This window comes from Cotesia glomerata, linkage group LG3, assembly GCF_020080835.1.
Source record: "Cotesia glomerata isolate CgM1 linkage group LG3, MPM_Cglom_v2.3, whole genome shotgun sequence".
NCBI lineage: Eukaryota > Metazoa > Arthropoda > Insecta > Hymenoptera > Braconidae > Cotesia > Cotesia glomerata.
This window is the reverse complement of record NC_058160.1, coordinates 27,492,061-27,514,810: the sequence shown is the minus strand read 5'-3', so window position 1 is coordinate 27,514,810 and position 22,750 is coordinate 27,492,061. Positions and strand designations below refer to the sequence as shown.

Here is a 22,750-nt window from a genome sequence, read left to right as displayed (position 1 = left end):
TCTATCCCTTAGCGTCGGTTATAAGGTATAGGCAAAATCGAAGCATCTTCTCCCACCGTGGAAAAACTCAATTTGCATACGAGATTGCCTAAGATTCTCTTACTTACTAAAAGTACATCCACTCTTTCCTCCTCCATTATTTTCTCTCTCTCTTTCTCTCTCAGACGCGAAGCATGTGTATGGCTCTGGAGTACATTTTTGAATTGGTTTCAAGCAACTTCGGCTCGTAAACATTTAATGCCATCAGATATTAAATAGAGATTCCGTTTTTCGTCGGTTAAATTTATAAATTATTCAAATCAACCCGGGAAATTAACAGTTAATAAGTGCACTCGGGAGCACACATTTATCGATTTGACATTAAACCGCGATTGGTATATGTTCCCACCCGGAATAAATTATCCGAATTACTATTGAATTATAAAATAAATTCATTTTTTAGCGGTCCAGTCGCATAATGTCGTCATTTTAATCCCGTAGTAGACTACAAACTGGAAACTGTAAACAGTTAATTCTGCATACGAATAACACATTATCCGAAACAACCGGAATGCAACACGTTTCTGAGCGGGAGGGGACGCGGGTTCAGGCCCTAAGATTGTATAACACGTTAAGCTGACATACATCGAGCAGCAGTTAGCACGCAGGAGCTTCCGGAGGATTAGATTTGATTACTGCGATGAGAGGTGACCTGAATCCCGGCCTCGACCGTCTGATCCTGCCCGCCCCAAGCCACTTTACTTGCGTTCACCATCTACATTTACCGGGCATCCTGCCCAGATGTGAGGAATTACATCCTAGATTGTGTATGTCCCTTATATCCCGGTTTTGCAGACTTTCCTTATTCATTTATTTGCATTAACAAACATTACGTCTGTCTACAATAACATTTTTGCCTTGTCTGATATGTACAAGTTTGTACTACTTAATACAGTATTCATTTTTAAGTTTTCTACTCTCATAAAAGTCATTCAGTTAAACTATTTTAACAAAATGATTTAGCTAGTTCAACTACAAAGTTTGTTAGACTAACTAACTAGTTAATGTTACTGCAATAAAATATTTTTAGTTAAACTAAAAAAAAAAATATTTTTTATCCTTTTGAAAGAAGTTTGTTACTTCAATAAGTCAATTTGTCGATTAAGGTAATTGGGACATGCAAGCAAATTTCAAGATACCTTCCAAATTTATAATAATGTATAATGCTGGTAAAATTCGGAGACGATTTACCACTTCTAACCAAAGATAATTGCAATTGAAAATCGACGTCCTAATTATTTATTTATTTTATTTATTTATTGCATGCCTTAAGCGCGAAGCGCGCAGGTATGCTCTACTTTTGCCTAAAAATCGTGATTTCGATTAAAACGTGATTTTCATAATTTAAACGAAAAAAATTATGGATAAAAAGCATATTGAAATAAATAATAGTAACTACAGAACATGTTAAAAAAATTTTCTTATCGATTAAATAAGATTTCTCAGAAAAAAACTCGTTTTTCTGATGAATTAAATGAATAAGTGCGTGGTATTTACGGGAGTACTGGGCTTGATAACACCACAACTTTGTCAAAAATCACTTTCATGATTTAATTTTTTTTTTGTTTTATTCCTGAGGAAGTTTATCAAAACCCTTGTGAAAATTGCGTGTCAAAATAATTCCATTTCGATACAGTTAATTTTTTTAGATTTTCAGTTCGGTGACTTTCTGCGATTTCGGCAGCCATATATATTATTTTTCATAAACAGAATTGAAATAACTATAAACAAGCAGAAACTATACATGATGGTATAATTACTAACGGTTTTATTATCTGTTAAAATTTTTCTTTAGCTGGACCTACAGAGGAGATAATGCTACTCGCGGGAAAATTCAAATTAAAAACGAATAATTTTTGTTATGTTATCTAAATAATTTATGTATGACATGAGCGCTTAAGGCATGCTCATTTGGATTTTCCAAACTTTTTAATAATGCCAAGGCTGTTGCCAAATGGCAAGGTATACATAATAATTTTTGCAATAGTGGATACAATAATATAAGAATTAGAATATAATGAAAATAACAATAAAAATGCTTATGATTAATTATAATATGATTTAAATTTAATTTTTTATATGATTTAACTAGGGTAGATGGGTTTATATGATATCTGTAGTTATGCAGTCAAAAATAGTAACAATGTTATTTATAATAACACCGAGAGCGACAATAAGTAACTTAGTTTAAATCTCTTGCTCCATTAAATAATTAAACAGTTTGGTTTTAAAGACCTCAATTAACAAATTGTCTAACTCCATTTTTGAAAATCTTCCATTTGTACAAAAAAAAAAAAACAATTAGTTCAAAATTTATTATCATTTTAAAAAACCATTGAATATCATAAATATCTAATAAAGGTATAATATATTGGTTTGAATCATTCAAATAAGTTATAATTGGACTATTGCTACATCAAAATGTTAAAAAATCACCCTCTGAAAAATAAAGAGTTGAACAAATTCCTAATTAGACCGTCGAAATGACATTTTTACACAGGCAGTATGGGAAAGAAAGAGAAAACCGCAAAGTTTTATTATTTTTGTATTGAAGAAATTTTAAGAATTTCACGAAAAACTAATATTACTTAGATTAATACACGTATAATTATCTTAGAAAATTCTAGAATTCCCTACCACATAGTTTTTGAGAAATCATTGATAAACTAGTAAAGTAAACAAATAAAGTCATACGTGGCAGTAAGTGAGCAATAGCCCGTAAAAGAGGCGACACTAGCGAATGAAAAAGACAGCAGTAGCATAAACTATAGGTTTGGAAAGAACTACCTTAATTTAAAAATTTCCAAAATCGTAAAAAATTGAATTTTTTGTTTTTAATTGACACAATATATATTTGATTAATTTTTCATTGAAATTTTTAGGAATTAAACTAGAGTACCATGCAATTTTCTTTTTTCTATAAGAAGGATAATAATCTAAAAAAATTATATATTATAATTTAAAAATAGTTTAGAGAATTTTGAAAAATTTACAATTCACTTAGAAAACTTTAAAAATGAACATATTTTTACAAGAGACTAAAAAAAATATCCGTTTTTTTTTGTGTCACCCTACTACTTACATTATTAATGAAAAAGAGTGAAGCCAAAGGAAAAACATGAATAAAATAAAATTAAAAATTTGTTTACATCAAAGCAAATCGCCGATGAGGATTTGAAATTCACTTGAGGATTGAATATTCGTATGGTTTAAGATAGTAAAAAGCGTAGTGCTGGCAAAATGACAAGTCTGAGTCTACAAATATAATCCCAGTGGTGCCAAACAGAATATCATATTGAAGACCCAAGTGGTACAAGCTACAGATGCCAGACATAACTATCTGTCTCTCGGCTGTCTGGAGGAATTCCGAGCAAATATTTATTTAAATAACAAAAATTAGAATCGTTAAGCCGAAAGCCCGCAAGAGGGAGGAGAAAGACACCGACGTTAGCTGTTTTTATTTGTAAGCTGGCGTTTCTTTTACTGCTGGGTTCGCACATTCCGGAAGTACATGTGAGTGTGTAATGGTATGCTGGATTGTTGTGTATGAGAGATCGCGTGAATGCCCAACTTTCGCTGACGACTTGTATTATGCTTCCTTTTGCCAGCCGCTGAATTAATGGCTGCACAAATTGAGGCAATTTAAATACAAAGCCTTTCGAATCAGCGTCCGCGAGGTGGTGATTCCTTTCCTATTTAAACCGCCTCCATACGGCCTCGGGGCTTATAAATGCCGAAGGTCACGCACTCGGTAAATGCCCTGCGCGTGCATAACTTCTAGTCATGATTATATAAAACATTACCGCTGATTCGCGGCTATTAAAGTAATATTGCAACAACTGAAAATCTAAATAAGCGATAGCTATTTCATTCACTTTTATGTTTTTTACATTCACTGCCTGTTGCGTGGGGGTACGACAGACTGAAAGGTTCGTGATAGTGATTGGTGATTAGTAAAGATCAAAAATTGGTTTCATTTGGATGAATCATATTTTAATTATTACTATTATTAAAATTCATTAAAATAAATAAAATCATGCATCAATTTTTTTAGAATTTAATAATGTTCTTAATGGAATTTATCTTTTTATCAAAAAAAAATTTTTTTTCAGCCTTAAAATAATTTTTAAATTTTTCCTAATTCATATCGACTAAATATCGATCTCATTTCATGTAAATCTTTTTTTAATAATTACTATTATTAAAATAAATAAATTTACATATTAATTTTTACAGAATTAATTAAAGTTTCTGGTAAAATTTTTCTTTTTTAAAAAAAAATTTTTATAGCTTTCAAATGAATTTTAATTTCCATCCAAAAATTGATCTAATATATATAAATTTTTTTTTTTTTAATTATTACCATCTTAAAAATTCATACATCAATTTTTTCTAAATTTAACAAAGTTTTTTAGTAGAATTTTTCTTTTGTTAAAAAAAATTTTTTCTTAACTTTAAAATAAATTTATACCTACAATTGTAGTATCCTTTTACAACCACCGAGAAATTCTTCTTGTTATCTTTTACTTGAAGGGCGTAGAAAAGAGGAGGGTAGTTGATGTGTATCTTCCTCATACTCACGTTTAGAAAAGAATAGGCGGCATTAATAATACCAGGAGGGAAGGTTGTGATGTCCGTAACCATGGAGAGAGTCCTAATTAAATTTTGACAAAATTAAAAAAGGTTATCGTTACTGTTATGAGTAAAGTTTAGAACGTAAGATGCTTCTCTTTCATCACTCACCGTTTCACTCTTATTTTGTTCCTCTTCTTTGAAATTATCTACTTTGTTTCTTTTTTTTTATTTTAAAAACTTGCCAGTCTTTTTAGTTTGTTTTCTTCGAGGTATCGTATCCTGTTGTTCGTTGCCTCTGTTTATTAAACTCGGAAAGTTTAAGGGCGGTTGTTGTTATACATCCACCAAGATGAATCTCTTTTCAATGATAAAATTAAAAATTTATTATTTTTTTTTCTTTTCTGTCTGCTTTAAACTTTTATTTTATACTCTCAAGTTATAACTTATTAAATCCAGCTTGCATTATGTTAATTCGGTAATAAATCATCCAGTCCTATCTTCGGAGTGTGTTTCGAAAAAAAAACTTGTGACTTTCACGACAGTAAAAACTATATTTATTTCTTTAGTTTTAAAATTAAAAATCATCTAAAAATGAGAAATACTGATAAAGAAAATAATTGAATCGTTTATTTGAGAAACCCCACAAGTTATACGGAAACCCCATATGACTTATGGGGTTTCTCAAATAAACGATTCAATTTTATTATTTTTTCTATTAATTTTGTTATCTCTTGAAAAAATAAGACTTTTTTTGATCAATTTTTATTTTTCTATACCATTAAATGCTCTACAGAAAATGTATCTTAAGTATTTTAGATAAAATTACTTTTTCAAAAATTATTCAAAGTCAAAATCGAATTCGCAAAAGAGAAAACGTTTGAACCAAAATTATTTTGAAAAGTTATATCGTTTTAAATCAAATTTAAAATTTGTATTAACAAATTTTTCTGAGTTAGAGTAAATTTTGATTCAAGCATTTTTTATCATAATTCAAAACAACTCTATTCTTATTTGCCATCCATTGAAAATTATTTTCTACTTTTTAGTTTATTATAAGACTAAAATTTTTATGTAAAAAAAAAAAGTTAAAAAAATATCAGCGAGAAATCTTAGACCAATAAAAACCTTTGCCATGAAAAATGTTCCGCTACCACAGTTTCCTTTCTAACGAGGAAATAATTCGGTTTTATTGAAATAGTACACAAGCATTATCTTATTTCTCGCTTTTTATTGTTATTTTTATTAGGATTATTATTTTTATTTGGTTGTCGTCTGGTTGTTTACTTTTTTCCGTCTCTCTTTGGCTGTTCATCCCAACTTGAGAAATCGTACTTCTCTGTCTCTAATACACGCGCAACATCGAAAAGCTCTCAACGTCTCGTCTATCAACTGCCGAGTATGCCCTCGTCCTCTTCCTCGGCTTTCACTCTGCATTCCCCATTTCCCCTCCATTCTCAATTTTCAATTCTCCATTTTGTTCATTCTCCACCTCATCTCGTACATCGAGCTCTCTTCGATCTTGGTTAGATCTTACAGCTATCTTGTATCACCAGAGTAGAACTCGTGCGGTAATTCTCATCACATGCTTTTCGGCATAGTCTCGATGCACTCTAGAGCCTCGACTCCGGTGGTGTCTGACTGCCTGTCACCGGCTACCAGAGTAATCCGTCTAAAATACCCGAGGATTTCAACGAATCCTGATAATCGGCAGTGTGACCGGTCAGACTTTTAGAATAGATCGAGATCCGCCTTATGGAATGTTCTTAAGTTGAAAACGTCGAGGACCTGTGTCCTATGTACTGGAGTGCGAAATTCCAGAGCACCTAGGGCTCCCCGACTACCATCTTAGAAGGCATCCGTTCACTTGCATACCATTCACGAGCATTCTTACCTCCAGACCATGGATTTCCAGTTGCCCCGGTAAAACTTCCACTCCTCAAACTCGGTCTCGGGTTCTGTTCCTTATTCTCATTCCCATTCTCATTCTCCTTATCCTTATCCTTTTCCGTCTTACGAGGCGGCTGGGAAACTGGAGTATACTCTATAGACTTGCTCTCTCACTAGGAATATGAGACATCTCCAGTTTCATCGGAATAATATAACCCGGTCCTTTGAATTCCTCGTGGAATTGGCGTCCGAGCCAACGGATTTTACGATATCATTTCTACCAGAATCTTAATAGACTTAGATAAATTAACTTACGTTTTATTTTTAATTAATTGTAGTTATTTTTTTCTTGAAAAATTAAATTTAATGATAATTATGCATAGAAAAAAAGGTTCACTTGAGCCAAGAAAATATTTTTCTTCCTAATTATTTTTTTGAGCGAAAAAAAAATTTTTTTTTGACAAAAGAAATTTCACTTATTCCAACAAAATTAATTCTCTTGTTTTGAGAAATATGTATCTTGATAGAAAAAAATTTTTTTGTCTTGAGAAAATTTTTCTCTTGCTCCAAAAAATTAAATATAAAGATAGAAGTAAATTTTCATTAATATTTTTATTAATTAAGATGTCAAACGGGAAGATCAAATAATATTGAATCATTTTTTTCATTCAATATGTATAATTGCACGCTTAAATAATATAAAATGGGTATCAAATATTCAAAAGAAAAATTTTCTCAAGGTGAGAAAATTTTTTTCTCAGCTGAAGTAGGTGGCGCTGCTTCTCTAAAGTATCTAAATATCTTGATCAAATATAAAAATTTATTGTATCAAGTATTTATGATAATTTAAATTAAGTTCCCCAGAGTACTCCGAAGGTTAATTGTTAGAGAATGACTAAAATTTGTTGTCTTAAATCGTATTTGAGGAAATGAATTTATTATATTTATTATTTAAATGTTAAAATTGAATAATTATGCAGAAAAAATACCATTTCACAGTATTGAAAACTACACAAATATTTTTAAGTATTTTATTCTTCAATAACTAAATTAAAAATTCCAATTTATTTTTACTGATTTCATTTTTATATTACTTTATTGAATTAAACGCAATCTATGAATTCATAAATAATAAAAACGATTTATTTTATCTAAATTAAATTAAATAATCACAGAGTGTACAATTGAAAGACAGAATTTGGATTTAAAAAAAATCATTCAAACGTCCATATTAACTCCGACCTTTGACATTTCAAACAAAATTATCCATTAAAGTTCAGAAATTTATGTAAAAAATAAATATAACTGATCCGTTTCGCCCGATATGTCGCGAGCCAGGATATAAATAATCACGATAAAAAATTAATTTCTACACGACCCAACATTAAATACAAAGCGAGCGGAATTTATGAGCGAGAACGATGAAAAACCGATAAACATATTTAACTAAAACTTAAAATAAAGTTCTGGTTGATGTATGACGGATATATTTGTACTGGATTAGCATAACCCAATAGACACAAGTCAGAGCTACCGGGTTCATAATTACCCGGTTATTATATACAAAATATTAGTTCGTAGCGTTTATCTGATAATTTTTTGATTTTTGGGTTATCTCGCAGGTATCTGCTAACCAAATATAATTAACTTTGGTAACAACGAGTGGGTTGATGCTTATTTAGCATAAATCCCGTTAACGTTTAATGGTTTATAGGTCGAGTGATAAGGGGAGCGACGTAGATGTGAAAGCGGTGCTTAGGGGGAGCAAATGTATTACCCACGTGATGCATTTAGTAGGGTAAACAGTAAACGGTGCATTGTTTGTCGTCAACCGGCGGCTCACCTGCGTCACTTTTGTTAATATTGAATTCCCGTTCTCATAAACCGATGTATTATTATATGTTTACACTGGTTTGGGATAGTTGTTGTTTGTTGTTGTTTCGCTATCTGTTGTTTACTTGGGACTTATTTTTAAAGCAGAGACCTTGTTAGCTTCAATTTATATCTGTGTTCTAATTTATACTTGTGTTGTTTGAAATTTCTTCCTTTAACATTATTATCAATTATTATATAATTCAAATAAAAATTATTTTGGTTGATTTTTATTGATCGGTAAGTCTTGTAATTAAAAAACTTATATGAAATAAGTTTGTAACGAATTAAATTTTCTACAAAAAAGATTTCTTACACGGAGAAAATTTAATAGTAGAGTTTATTATCTAGTTATGTTAAAATTTATTAACTGAATTCAATAGTAATAAATATTATTTAAATAATTAAGTAAACCATCTGAATTGTAGTATTTACCATCCTGATGGTAACTACTACTATTATGATGGTAATCAGTAATAATAACTGTTATTATTTTAATTAGTTACTACTATTATCAAAATCGTAATTCCTAATATAACCTGATGGTTGCAGTTACCATCAGTAATAATAATAACTACTATCTAAGCTAGTAAAAAATATTAAAAAAATTAAGAATCTACGTTACTGTGGATGCATTTCTGAATAAACTAAAAGCAGTTGTAGTACAGTGTAGTGCACAAAAAATCGGGATTAAATTCGGATTGAATGTATATTTAAATTTTTATTTGTCTAAAACAAGTTTCAACGCCAAATTTTTCAAAAAAAATTTGAAATTTCCAAAAAAATCAAAATTTTCAATAAAATTTAAATTAAAAAAAAAATTTTTAATCTTAAAAAAAAACAAATTTTCAAAAAAAAATTTTGAAAGGAATTTAAAATATTTTAATATTTCAAAGAAAAAAATGTACATTAGCTAAAATATGGATGTAAATAAAAGATTTAGTTAAGTAAACTTATATTATTTTTTCTTTCAGAATTTTTACAATCTGAGATGGTTACAGTTACCATCTTCGATTGTAACAGTTATAATTTATAACAATTACAATTATTATTTTTGATAGTTACCGTTACCATTATTAATAGTAACTATTACAATTGTCAATGATATCACCTATTATTTTGTTACTAATTAATTTTATTACCATTTTAGATAGTAGGAGTTACTATTTTTATACAGTAAGTAGTATAATTAATTTTTTTCCGTGTACCATTTTTTTATATTTCCAAATATTTTACTTATGATTTTAAATCAATACAAATTTTTTTTTATACAATAATTTTCTAAAATTAAAAAAATTGAGTTTAAAAATTCAATTCTATAAATTTTAAAAGTACGAAATTTATTTTCATAAATTTATAACTCGGCAAAATTTATTTCTGACTTAATTTCACCTGAAAGGTTTAATTTATTCCCTAAATTTAACGAAATAAAAAAACCAAAGAACAGGAGTGTTAAAATTATAAATCCAATAAACCGATAAGAAGCCCTCTAGTCTCAACTAGTTCACTAATGCAAAACTGATCGAGAAAAAGGATATTCTCGGCTCGGTAGTACAAGGCAAACGCGTCAGTGGTATTTTCCAGTGAGTTCACCCCATTAAACATTTTTGCTATCCCGTCAGATCTGCGGGGGAGAGAGTGAGAGGTGAGCAGTCGAGCAGTCGAGGGCAAAGGGAGTGCTCAGTGTCGGAAGGGTGAGCGAGTGAGAGGGTGAGAGTGGTGGGACGAGAACTCGGATACAGCGCTCTACCAGCGGGGGTCGAGAATTGCTAGCCGTTGACACCTGTTGCGTCTTTTCCATCGCTCTCATCTTCCGTCTCTCTTCTTCTTTGGTTTCTCCATTTTTATTATTCTCTCTCTGATCCACGGTCACCTTCTACCTTCCACCCTCACTCTTGAGATCTCTTGTCGCACGTAACGCGGGACGTCTCGAGGCAGAATCTAATGTCGACACGGAAAAACACCTTCCGTTATTTGGCTTCAGATCATGAAGAAAAATCTCTCTGGTTGTCATGGATATTGATGGTGCTACATCTTATATCAACAGTACAAATTTTTTTATATTTGTTAGAAATTATTGATATTCTTGTTTCGGTGCAGAGAAACCCTTGGAACGATAGTTAAATTATCTAATCACCCAAACAAACAGAGCATTGTTATCGAACAATTTGATGTCATAATATTGATCCGTCAATGTTACGTCAATACCAACAATAGAAGTATTGTTTTGATATTTTTATTAAGTAAACAAATACTCTACATTATTATCTATTATACAAATACTGTATTATTCAAATACATCTATTATTATTACGCTAATATATAATAGTTAATTAGTATTGCTTTATTTGATCACCTCTAATGTTAATACCGTAATATTACACTAATTTTCTGACGCAAAATCAATTCTGTTACGCTTGCATGACCAAATAATCAGAATCGTTCTTATTTTTACGAATAATTCAATCATCTTATCTAGCGACAAATTTTATTTTTCAGCACTAAATTGTAAGCCAAATTATTAACAATTTTGCTTCTTTGCACTGATACTTGGAAAAAAGAAAACTCGAAAAATTACAGTATAAAATGTAAAATCGGTCCCGTCGTAATTAACAGAAAACTAGAAAAATTACAGTTTGAAATAACACTTTTCTAAATTCAATTTTTTAATTTAATATTCAGAGCTTTCAATGTAAATTTTACATTCTACAATGTAATTCTTATAAAATCTGTAATAATTATAATCTGAAACTGTAATTTTTCCAGTTTTCATCACGAAGCGCCACGTTGGATTATATACTGTAATTTTTCGAGTTTTCTTTTTTCCGTGTAGAAGGATTTATTTGTATTAAAAAATATTTGTTAATAGTTAACAAATCATTTATTAGAGACCACTTTTTGGTATTAAACAAATATTTCTTAGTATTTAAAATGATTTGTTTGTATTTAATTAATCTTATATTCATTTATTAAATATTAATAAATCTTTTTAAATACTAAGAAATATTTATTAAGGACTAAAAAGTGGTCTCTAATAAATGATTTGTTAAATATTAATAAATATTTTTAACTATAGACAAATCCTTCTATCAGTGTGGCTTTATTTACAATAAAAATTTCATGTTGTGTAAAAATTTTTAAATGAATATACTACAGAATAAATATAATAAATTAAAAAAATAAAATAATTTTTTACATATTGCACAAGATTAGTTTTTCTAATTAATTTTTTTAAATTGACATGAAGCCGTCGAATGTAATCAAACTGACATTGATTATAATTGATGAATATAACTAAATTCTTCCACCTTCTAGAAAAAAATCCTCCTCAAAATTTTTAAGTATTGGAAATAATTTATATTATCCTTTTGTACTGTGAAAAGCAAAGAACCCTCAAAAGCATTCCTTCGACACACAGAATTAGCAAATAAGAAAAAAAAATTTATTACGATGAAAATCGAGCTCACCCCAAAGCAACTTTACAAAATGAATTATCGTTTGATGAAAGATCCAGCTAAAGAGTCTAATATCCATCAGACACCTCAAAGACGCTATCTCGGTTTTAATCTAAATTCAAGGGATGTCAGACTGAAGCCAGCCAAATTGAGGCAAACACGAGGATATCTTGCGGCTGATCTCTTTGATACACTCAAGAGACTGTCATTTAGCTTAGCGTCAAAAAGCCCTCGTTATCTTTTAAAATCAAATCAGGGAGGACGATAAAAGGACAAAACCCCTTGAAGTATCGTTATTGTATTATTATTACCATCATCATTATCATTATCATTCTATTGGAACTTACCGGCGGATATGTGTGTGGTGTGAGTGGAGATGTTTATTGAATCCACTTCAGAGGATTTCCGGGAGATTATCTTATTATCGGCGATGGTAGGTTACATGCTCGATATGTCATCGAGTCGATGTATCTCATCTTGGAATATTGCCCGACCGGCGTGTATAGACAAGCTTCTATTCAGCGAGCCCGTTCTCGAGGTGATCCCCGATCTACACATCACCGATTTTCATTGTTGCTTAGCTTAATTGTGTCCTCGACTCAAATCTCTTGTTCCTTCAGCCTTCAAGCCTCGAGCATACACATCATGGCGAATATTCATTCGCTTCTCCGAGTAAGCCAATCCAAAATGAGCTTAACTTTTTTTGTTTTTTATATTTTTAAAAGTTTCTTGAAAAAATTTTTAATCCAGCCAATTTTTAATAAATTAAAAATTTTTATATATTTTTACAAATATTAAAGATCATATAAACCAAGAAAACCTTTTGAAAAATTTGATGATCTTGAGTAGAGCTGAAAAATTCTTGAGTCAAAAAATTTTTCTTCATTTAAGTGAATTGTAATTGGTTTAAAAATTTTTTTACACGAAAAGAACAAGATGACACTGGATATCATCCCAAATTATACTCAGTGATATCTGGTGAAAAAAAATTTCAGATAGTAGCTAGAAAAATCCAGATTATACTGAGTGATATCTGGATTATACTATAGCTACTATCTGTATTACACTCATTGTAAACTGGATTATACTAGCTACTATCTGAAATTTTTTTCGCTCAGCATAATCTAGGATGCTATCCAGTATCATCTTGTTCTTTCCGTCTACTTCAAAATCATCAATTTCTTCAAAATAATTTTCTTGGATCAAGATTTTTTTTCTTCTCTCAATTTTTTTTCAGTGATAATAATTTTTAGAACAATAGAATCCTCTTCCAACAGATTTTTTTTATCTCAAAAAAATTTTTTTTTAGTTAATTTTTTATTATTTATTATTATATTTTACATCAAGTACATTTTTGGACATTTTGCGACCAAAGCAGCAACTGTTTTCCTCTGACCACTAAATGCACGTATTATATCGAACAATGTGACTATATGGTAAAAGTTTTGAGCCCGAGGCATTACTCAAGTCCAACTATAAGCAATATATCCGAAATCCCGAACAAAGTTATGATTTTTGGTCGTACTTTTACTATACATTTAAGTATCCGACGGAAACAGGTTTCGTCGAGGAGCAAAAGGTTGTCGAGTCTCTAGACTCTCGAGTGTTGTCGAGTGTAGTCTAGACTAAAGCACTCACACTACATACACGGTGGTGCAGCATCCTAGTAACCAAGAGCCAGAGTAAGAAAGTAGATAAGGTAACCTAGCGAAGCTGACTGTGCCTCGGTTGGGTATAAGGAAGAGGAAACGGAACAGGAAGAGGAGTCACGGCTTGACTATAAATACACTGCACCACCTGCATCTAACGTCCACCCCCACTAGACTAAATCCTTCTCTGTATCTCTCTCTCGCACCTCGTGTCTGCCTATACGTATTTATGCCCATGTATTCCCTTGCTCGGGTCTCCACTGTAGTCTACCTACATATATTATCTATTACATACTGTATACAATACACAATATACGATATACACTGCATATATGTATACATGTGGATATATAATGCATTGTGTTTGTATATAATACATGGCGTACACAGACAGAGGGCTGTCGCACTTGGACGATACAAACCCTACCTACATATTCGATTACATACACTTGCTCTCAGATCCTGTGTATCTCTTGTTCTCCAGGAGATTGCCCCTATATACTAGCAGCACACTTTACTATGTACATTGTATATACAATTACAGTGATTGTCGGAAATACTCTACTTGTGGGTAATTACGTGTCCGTCAATAATGAGCAATTTATATTACACCCAAATCTGACTTACTATCAAGAAAAATTCATTTTTACTCAGATAAGTTTCGCCGGGATATTTTGAGTGCTTTACAATTTATTCATTTAAAATTTAAAGAGTAATTTTAGTGTTAGTTCTTCAATTAAAAATTGTAGAAGTTTTAAATGAGTAAAAAATACTTCTCTTTTTTTTAATTAAAATATGAACTACAGTTTCTGAGAAAAAAAAATTCTTCAAAAAAATTTTTTTTGACTTCTAAAAAAAATGTTTTTTGAAAAAAACTTACTTTAGGCATTAGAAGCATCACATTAATTTTTAAAATTAACAATCACGTTTTATTTTAACTTTTAAAGCTTATTATTTTCAAAAATCATTATCCCAACATAAAATTGAGATGAAGCCAATTTATTTGTAATGTGATTGGTCGAATATATCATAAGCATGAAAATATATGCAAACTCTATATTCAGGTGCGCACAAATAAAATTCTAGTACCATCTTACTTATAAGAAAAAAAATTTTTGACTTCCGAGCATTAAAAATATTCCTTACGTAATAATAATTTTCGCAAACAAATTTTCCCTCTGTACTATAATATCCCACAGGTAATTTATACCCTTAGAGATAAAATTCTTCAACCGTAAGTCATAAAAAAAATTATAAACTAAAACGAAAAAGCTCCATATTATTTTTCTATTTCTTCCAGACCAGAACCTATCGTAATGACCTGTCTCACAGGTCAAGAAAATTGGTTTTATTTTAGTTTAGTGAACCAAACAAAAACTTTAGAAGCATGTCAGCCGGTAAACTTTTTCACTGCCATCCACAAGCCCTTAACATTTCCAATTTTCATTTTTAAACTTTTGCTAACTTCTTAATAGACTCTCAGAGAGCGCTATGAAAATATTATTTGTTCTGTTAATAGCGACCGCAAAACTATAATCACTTTAATTTTATTTTATTTAATAACTACAACGATAAATAATTTAACGAGCGAGGTAAATTGAAAATGTTTATGCATAAATGGGTGCTAGGATTTACAATTAGTTTGCATAACGAGCTGGTGGTCAATATCGCAGACATTAAACGCCGGATTAAATAAACAATTGCTCACCGAGTAATATTTATAATAATACTGCAACGAGAAAGAGAAGAAAGGGTTTAATAATAATGTTTATGTTCATATTTATGTAATTTACATAAGACTTACATGCATATAGTTGGCTGTAAAACGGAAATACTCGGAGCTTTTCTTAAATCATGTTTACAAAGTAATGTCTTCTGTGTACAGTAACTACACTAGTGTTTATACACGCTTACGGGGTCACAAAATAGCATTAATGTTGTCGCATACCTTTTAAACGTGACCGCAACCTCGGTCGGACTGCCGAGAAATTGTCTATAAAGTTATCTAAAATAGAAATTACTTGTAACAAGCTCATAGAGACACGCCGTGCTGTGAAATACACATGTGTACTTACACTCACATGTGATACTCCAACGAGTAAAGGCATTACAGCATACGATAGGCACGTACGAACATCTGCGACGCTGCTGACTCCCAGTCGGAATAGAGCTGCCGCGACCTCTACAGTGACGCCGTAAGAACTACCGCTATTCGTTATTGCTATTGCTACTGAACATATTTAGGTTTTTTTTTGTTTTTTTTCATTAAAACAAAGCTGCATGCGCATTTTTATTATGAAAGCGTAAGATCAATTTCAGTTGCGGAAAAAAATATAAATATATATTTGAGTTTATGTTCTGAAAATAAAAAATAATTTCGAAGTTTATTTTTGTTTACAAAGAAACGTCGACGCGAATTAAAAGGCAAAGCGTCCAGAAATACGAGAGGCAAGCCATTAAAATAAGTTAAAGGGAAATATAATTAAATGAGAGAACAAAGGTAAAGTTTGAAGAAGTACATTGCATGTTTTACCACCTTAGGACAAGAATTGTTTTTTTTTTAGTATTAATTAAAAAACAGTGTTGATTAAAGAAACGCTGATTTTTTTTTAAGGCTCAGGACAAAACATGGTGTCAAATGTAAATAGGATCAGATAACAATTAAATTTATGAGTAGATGAAAGAAACTGCACTGATAGAAAATTTAAGTAATTATATATTAAGAAGGTAGATCTAGACCTAATAAAAGATTTCTAAGATTACCAAGACAAGAAATTTTAAAAGTTAATACATTGTAATTGGATAGTTTATTCTTTTATTAGATTAATTGAAAAATTTTACTTTAAAAATTAAATCAACCATTTAAAGGTTTAAAAAATGGATTTTGATAACGTAAAGTTATCTAAATTCCAAAATTTGATAAAAATTGGTCATATTAATATAAGGCATACCTAGCTTGACATGTTCTGATATGAGTTGATATGGTCTGATGTACTCATATTTGTCAAAGATAGTTTTAAAAAATTCCGACAGATGGCGCATGGTCGCTGAATTATCTCGCTATAACAGAGTTGAGTCTGAGAGATCAAGTTTTAAAATAAAATTTTTGCTGCCCTCCAGGCGGAAAGTGGCAACTTTCGGCCCGCTGCGCTAAACGAAATTGCCGCTTTCCGCCTCTGTCGGACAGAAAAATAGTATACAAACCTATGGCAGGAAAATAATAAATATCTCAGACCACATATATGTCGACCTCGGCTTCGCCTCGGGCAACATATATGTGTTCTGAGACATTTCTCATTTTCTTGCCACAGGTGTGTAATATACTATTTCTTACTACGACGGTCGAAAGTACAGGGTTCCCGCTGCGATTTCACGGCAGAAAGCCTCAGTTTTATGCCGTGATCAAGTCGCGCATGCGCCCTACGATGGGGAGCCGAAATAATGTATTCATGCACTGACAACGAGACACGAGGCGGCAGAAAGTCCGAAAGTCGGTAGTCGCGCTCACTCTATTACTTATGTTTATAAGCCTAACCTTACTTGTGATTGTTATGAATGTATCTGTCTTGTTATGTGTCGATGATTTTAGGTTGAAACTAAGTTAATTAAAGAAAATAAATATTTATTTTAATGAAATGAGACTTATGAAATATTTAAATTACAAAAAAAAAAAAAACGAGAAATATTTTTTATTTTGATAAATATTTTCAAATAAATAAATTCATTATTGAACAAATAATTATTTAAAAAAATACACAGATTTTTTTCTTAATTTTTTTTTCTATGCATTTTACGATTATTATTTCATTTTTCTATTTGTTTTTATTTTTGAAATCAGAGTTAATTTATAATATATTTATAATTTTTAATTTATTTAATTAAATTAAGATCTTTTCTCAAAAGAAAGTAGTAATATCATAGATTATAAATTAATATCTTTATTGACAGGTGTATTTGATGCCTGCCCCCCCCCCCTCCCGACCAGCAGCACTCGCTTCGCTCGTGCCGCAAATGTCGGGGGCAGGCATCAATTTTTTTCAACGCAATTTTTTGCGTACTTTCGACCGGATAGCAAGAAAACTAGTATACACTACGCGGGCAGAAATTTGAGAGCCCTGAACTGCGCGCCATGCTGCCCTCGGTGAAGCCGAGGGCACATGGCGCGCAGTACAGGAATCTCAACTTTCTGCCCTTGTAGTGTAATATACTATTTAACGTACAGAGATTTAAGTTTATTTGTTAAATTTTCTTTAGGAAATATTTTAGAAAATATATATAGATTAAAAGTAATAAAAAATTAATTTGATATTTGTTAGAAAAAAATCTTGAATCGAGAATATTCTTGAACTAAAAAATTGGTTTAAGTAAATTTTTATCTAATCCAAAGATTTTTCTTCTTGTTTCAAAATAATCGATAACATTTTTGGTTCAAGAATATTTCTCTTAAACAAAGTTAATTTATTCATCAATGTGGCGGCAAAATAAAAATTTGTTATTCTCAAAATTTTCTACAATATGTACTCAATTCAAGCCGTGTATTTTACCAGAACAGTAAGAACAGTAGTATCATAGAATAACAAAAGCTTCTTCTGTTTACTATTTACTTGAATTGAAAGACCGGATCGTTGTTTCCTTAAAGTGCATCGACAATCGATACATCTATCCCGTCTAGTATCCAGAATAGAAAAAGCACACGTGCTAAAAGATTTAGCGTGAAAAAATCGCCAGACCTGGCTGCATAAATACTTAAGCGTCCCCATTTTTATCTTTCGATTTCTCGCTTCTTGCTATAGTCTATATTGCTACAAAAGGGCTGTACTGGTTGGTGTGCGAGCTCGATATTTGGGAGCTTAACTGCCTCCGTTTCATAAGCATCGCCCTTACCTGAAAGTTCCTCCCGCTGATGCTCCCAAGGGGCATATTACCCGAAAAAAAACAAATCCGACGATGAAATAACATCCGTCGTGCTCAGGAGCTCCGTAGATTCGTATAAACTTTAAGAGTAAAGTTAACGTAACAAAGAGGGGAGCAAGAGAAGCATTCGCGGATGAAGAAAGAAAATAAATAAAATATATAAGGAGGCCATATATATATAAACCCGTCGTATATTCTTTCTCTGGACCAACATGGCTACCGACCACTTTAGACCCATTTCTTCTCGCTCCACTATTTATTTTTTTTTTCTTTGTACACACGTTCTCACATACACGATGTAGGTGAGCTACAATCTTCCAGTTTATTTCTGTCGGCATTCCCGAGGAGACACGTCGTATTTTTCTGGTTCTGCTTCTTCTTATATATTTTTAGCTTTTTTTCCTGTTTTGTTATCTTTCACCCACTCACAGATATTTTTAAACGGCAACCAAGTACCATGCATTATTACTTAAACTCTGTAACTGTTACCGTCTGTTAAATAAACACATGGATTATTTTGTGCTTTACTTTTTTTATAAATATTTACTCGACACAAATAAATTTGTCATTTATGAATACTGTTTTTTGTTTTTAGGAAAATATCGGAGTGAAAAAATATTGATAAATACTTTCAATAAATTTTTCGGTTTCTACTAAGTGTACATTCAAAAATATTCAAAATTTTTATTATTCACGTTTATAAAATAATATTTTTGAAAAAATGTTTATTTTTTTTCATTCAAGGTTGACTATATTTTTTAAGGACAATTGTTTCGATGAAAAAAAATTCTTTTTGGCCTCAATCCGCCGTGAAGTAAAACAATTTTAAAGAATTGTTTTAAAATGTTAATTTTTAATTTTTTCTGAATCAAAAAAAATTTATAAAAATTAAAATTAGAATCATAAAAAATAATTTTCTCCCAAATTTTTACAAAGTAAAAAAAAAATGCCATAAAGAAAAACAATTTGAAGCCTTAATATATTTTACTGGAATTCTTTACGGCCTACTATTCTTCTCATCTAATCTTTCTACTTTGTTCCTCATTCAGTACCAGCATAATTCTCTTGGCAGAACAACCAACTTTTGCGCTCGCGTACTGGTCCTACTACCGTAAGTTAGAATTCTGGGTTACACTTACTTAAATTCAATGTGCGCGTCACATAGTTAGTTCGCAATAATTCTCAAACTTCGTCCAGTGTTTTAAGCTCGGTAATTAAAAATACGCAGATTGATAGTTATGATCAAAAATTAAAAATGTTATAAAAATAAACAAAACATTAATTTCAGCAAAAATCAGATTCATTATTTATTTACAAACTATTATTGATAACGACGCCGTAAATAATAGAAGTAAATTTATCGCCAATAATAAAAAACTCACCGTAATTTATTTCTTAGATTACAATGTTAATATTAGTGTTGAGTTCTTTAAACTAAAAATAAAAATGAAATTAATGAAAAAGAAAAAATGGAGTCGAGAGTGCGGTGACTATGTCGGAGGCAATTTATAAAATAAAAAAAAAAGATAAGGAAAACAAGTCAATGTATTGCCGTAATAAAGGAAAAGAAGTAGTTGTCGTGAGCTCGTTCGCTATGTTCTAAGGGTTAACCGGCACGTTTGTTAACGTCACTCGAAGAACGACATCGTTCCTGGCACCTTGGTACTCGCCATTGCTGAAGTATACGCCGACAACTGGCAATAAACTATCAATTTTATTTACGAGTTAAAAAAAAAAAAGAGAAGAAAAATCTATTACATTTATCCCCTCTTTTTCCTCGTGCTTTAAATTGTCTAATATATAACGCAATATAATGTTAAACGTTACCAATGTTTTTATTGCCGTTCATTTTTTATAAAGTGTCGAGTATATATGCTGCGTGCTTTTTTTAATTTCGCACCCGTAAAGTGTCGACGTCAATTTAAGCCTCACGTTATCTCCTCAGGGATTAATTCAAACGCTTGCGGGTTGTTTATTACGATCTAGACCTAGTTATTGATATGAGACCTATACTAATGTAATGGCATACAATTTAATGCTCCTTAAAAATATTCTTAATAATTACTAAGTACTGATTATCAATCTTTATAAATTTTATGGCAATCCGTTAAAAATTTTTTTGAAATGGCACATCCTATATGATATATATATATTTATTTATTTATTGATACTATATATTTATTTAATTTTTTTACAAAAAGAGTAATCGGAAAAAATAGACCGGAAAAAATAGACCCGAAAAAAATTTTTAAATTATGAAAAATTCATATTATTTCATTAAAATTATTATAAAATAAAAATTATTATAATAATAGAAATTTAATAAATCTGAAATAATATGAAATAATAAGAATTTTTCATGACTTTAAAATTTTTTCTAGGTCATTTTTTTCCGGGTCTATTCTTTCTGGTCTATTTTTTCCGGGATTCTACAAAAAGACCCAACAGCAATAGCCAATAACAGGGTCACTACACTGATAGAAGGATTTGTTTATAGTTAAAAATATTTGTTAATATTTAACAAATCATTTATTAGAGACCACTTTTCAGTCCTTAACAAATATTTCTGAGTATTTAAAAAGGTTTATTAATATTTAATAAATGAATATCAGATTTATTAAATACAAACAAATTATTTTAAATAATAAGAAATATTTATTTAATACTAAAAAGTGGTTTCTAATAAATGATTTGTTAAATATTAACAAATATTTTTTGATACAAATAAATCCTTCTATCAGTGAAGAGAATAAATTTAACGTCCTTTTATAAGATCATATTACATATAAAAGAAAAGGTACAAACAATAATATTGTAATGTGCTTGCATTTTGAGTAAAAAAAAAGAAGAAAAGAAAACTTAAAAATTTGTGTTTTAAACATTAAATTTGTGTTGTAAACATCTGTTAAGATTTGAAACTTAGCCAAAACAATTTAGATTGATAATTAAAAAATTTTTCTCGTGATGAAATTTTTTGATATGGTCTGATATGCGTATAAATAATTTTTATATACGATTATATATGTCGTGATGTGGAAATTGGCCATATTCTGATAGCCGGCTTAATACATCCTATTTTCATATATGGGCTGGTATGTGCATAAATAATTATTTTATATTGCTTAAATGTCTTGATTTTAATAATTTTCATATCAAGTTATATATATGACATATCAGAAAATTTTTCACTGAAATGGAAAAGCTACAAAAAATATTTAATAATTATTGGGTTAAGTTATTAATTTCATTACTCAATGTATCAAGTTAACTTATACGGTTTCTTATCTGCAATAAATTTTATACATAAGAAAATTTAATATTTTTTGTTTCAGACTGGGAGTAACTATCGAATATCAGAAACCTCCCCCCACACTGAGTACAAACTTAGGTAAGCTATTTTACAATTATCAATATTTTGAAACCTTTTAGAAATTCATAACAAAATACAGCATTCAAATGATTTTATTGATTCAATTGTCTGAAGTAGAAATAAATTGATTGATAAACAATAATTAATTACCTCGAAAATAGAACCCAGTAGTTTACAAGCAGAAACTGGGTCACCGATTTCTTGACCGAAGTTGCTAAACAATGAAGTTATAATTAAATTTGAATAATTCCTGGCAATTTTTAGGGATTAAATTAATATAAACAGTATTTCGTGGTGAATATTCAATGAAAATTAATACAAACTTGACCAGCTGCCAAGTCATATCCTCGAGATGTATCTAAAGGTGTATACTAAATTCGATGATAAATAATATACGGTAGTAGTTAGTTGGGTTTTTGGGATTGATGTAATTAATTGCGTGATATTTTGGATATAATGGTGAATAGTTTTTAGAGTAATAACTCTGTTAAATAATTATTAAGCATTTAAAAAGGTTTCGTGTCTATAGGAAATATAATTACACTGAGCGAAGAACTTGCGCGAAACGATTATCTCAAACGCCACCTGTTATTCCCAGGTACCAGTCACGATTGCATCGATATTGCTTTCATTTGTAATATTTATCCGACATCAATTTATTTAACTTTGTTATTCAATTTTTAAAGTACAAACAAAAATTATTACTATTATTTTTTATTTTTTTCTTCAATAAAAATAAATAATTAGTTTACTCTGCTATAATAATAAAATTATTCCCACAGTAAATTTTCACTTCTGAAATTTTCTACAGTGTAACTCATCTATATTATTAAGAGAAAAAGCAAATTTTTGTGGCCAGTGTATTTATATGATAAAATGGGTTTTTATGGTTAAATTTGGTATCGTTAGAAAGGTCTCGACCTGAAATTGTACCTTTTCAAAGTTTCATATCATTCTCACCAATAATCAATTTATGATGATAAGTATTT

At 30.3% G+C, this 22,750-nt stretch overlaps 1 protein-coding gene across 6 annotated transcripts in view; it reads left to right on the top strand.

Moving 5' to 3' along the window:
- LOC123261072 (zeta-sarcoglycan) overlaps positions 1 to 22,750 on the top strand; it is a 224,082-nt gene that overhangs the window by 130,521 nt on the left and 70,811 nt on the right. For 3 of the 6 annotated variants that reach the window (XM_044722550.1, XM_044722548.1, XM_044722549.1), the window contains exon 3: positions 21,724 to 21,779. In XM_044722550.1, the coding sequence (XP_044578485.1) occupies positions 21,724 to 21,779 (56 nt within the window). Of the gene's footprint in view, positions 1 to 19,547; positions 19,602 to 19,763; positions 20,054 to 20,097; positions 20,388 to 21,721; positions 21,780 to 22,750 lie in introns of those variants that run through there. The other 3 variants (XM_044722554.1, XM_044722553.1, XM_044722552.1) reach the window with 3 other exon arrangements.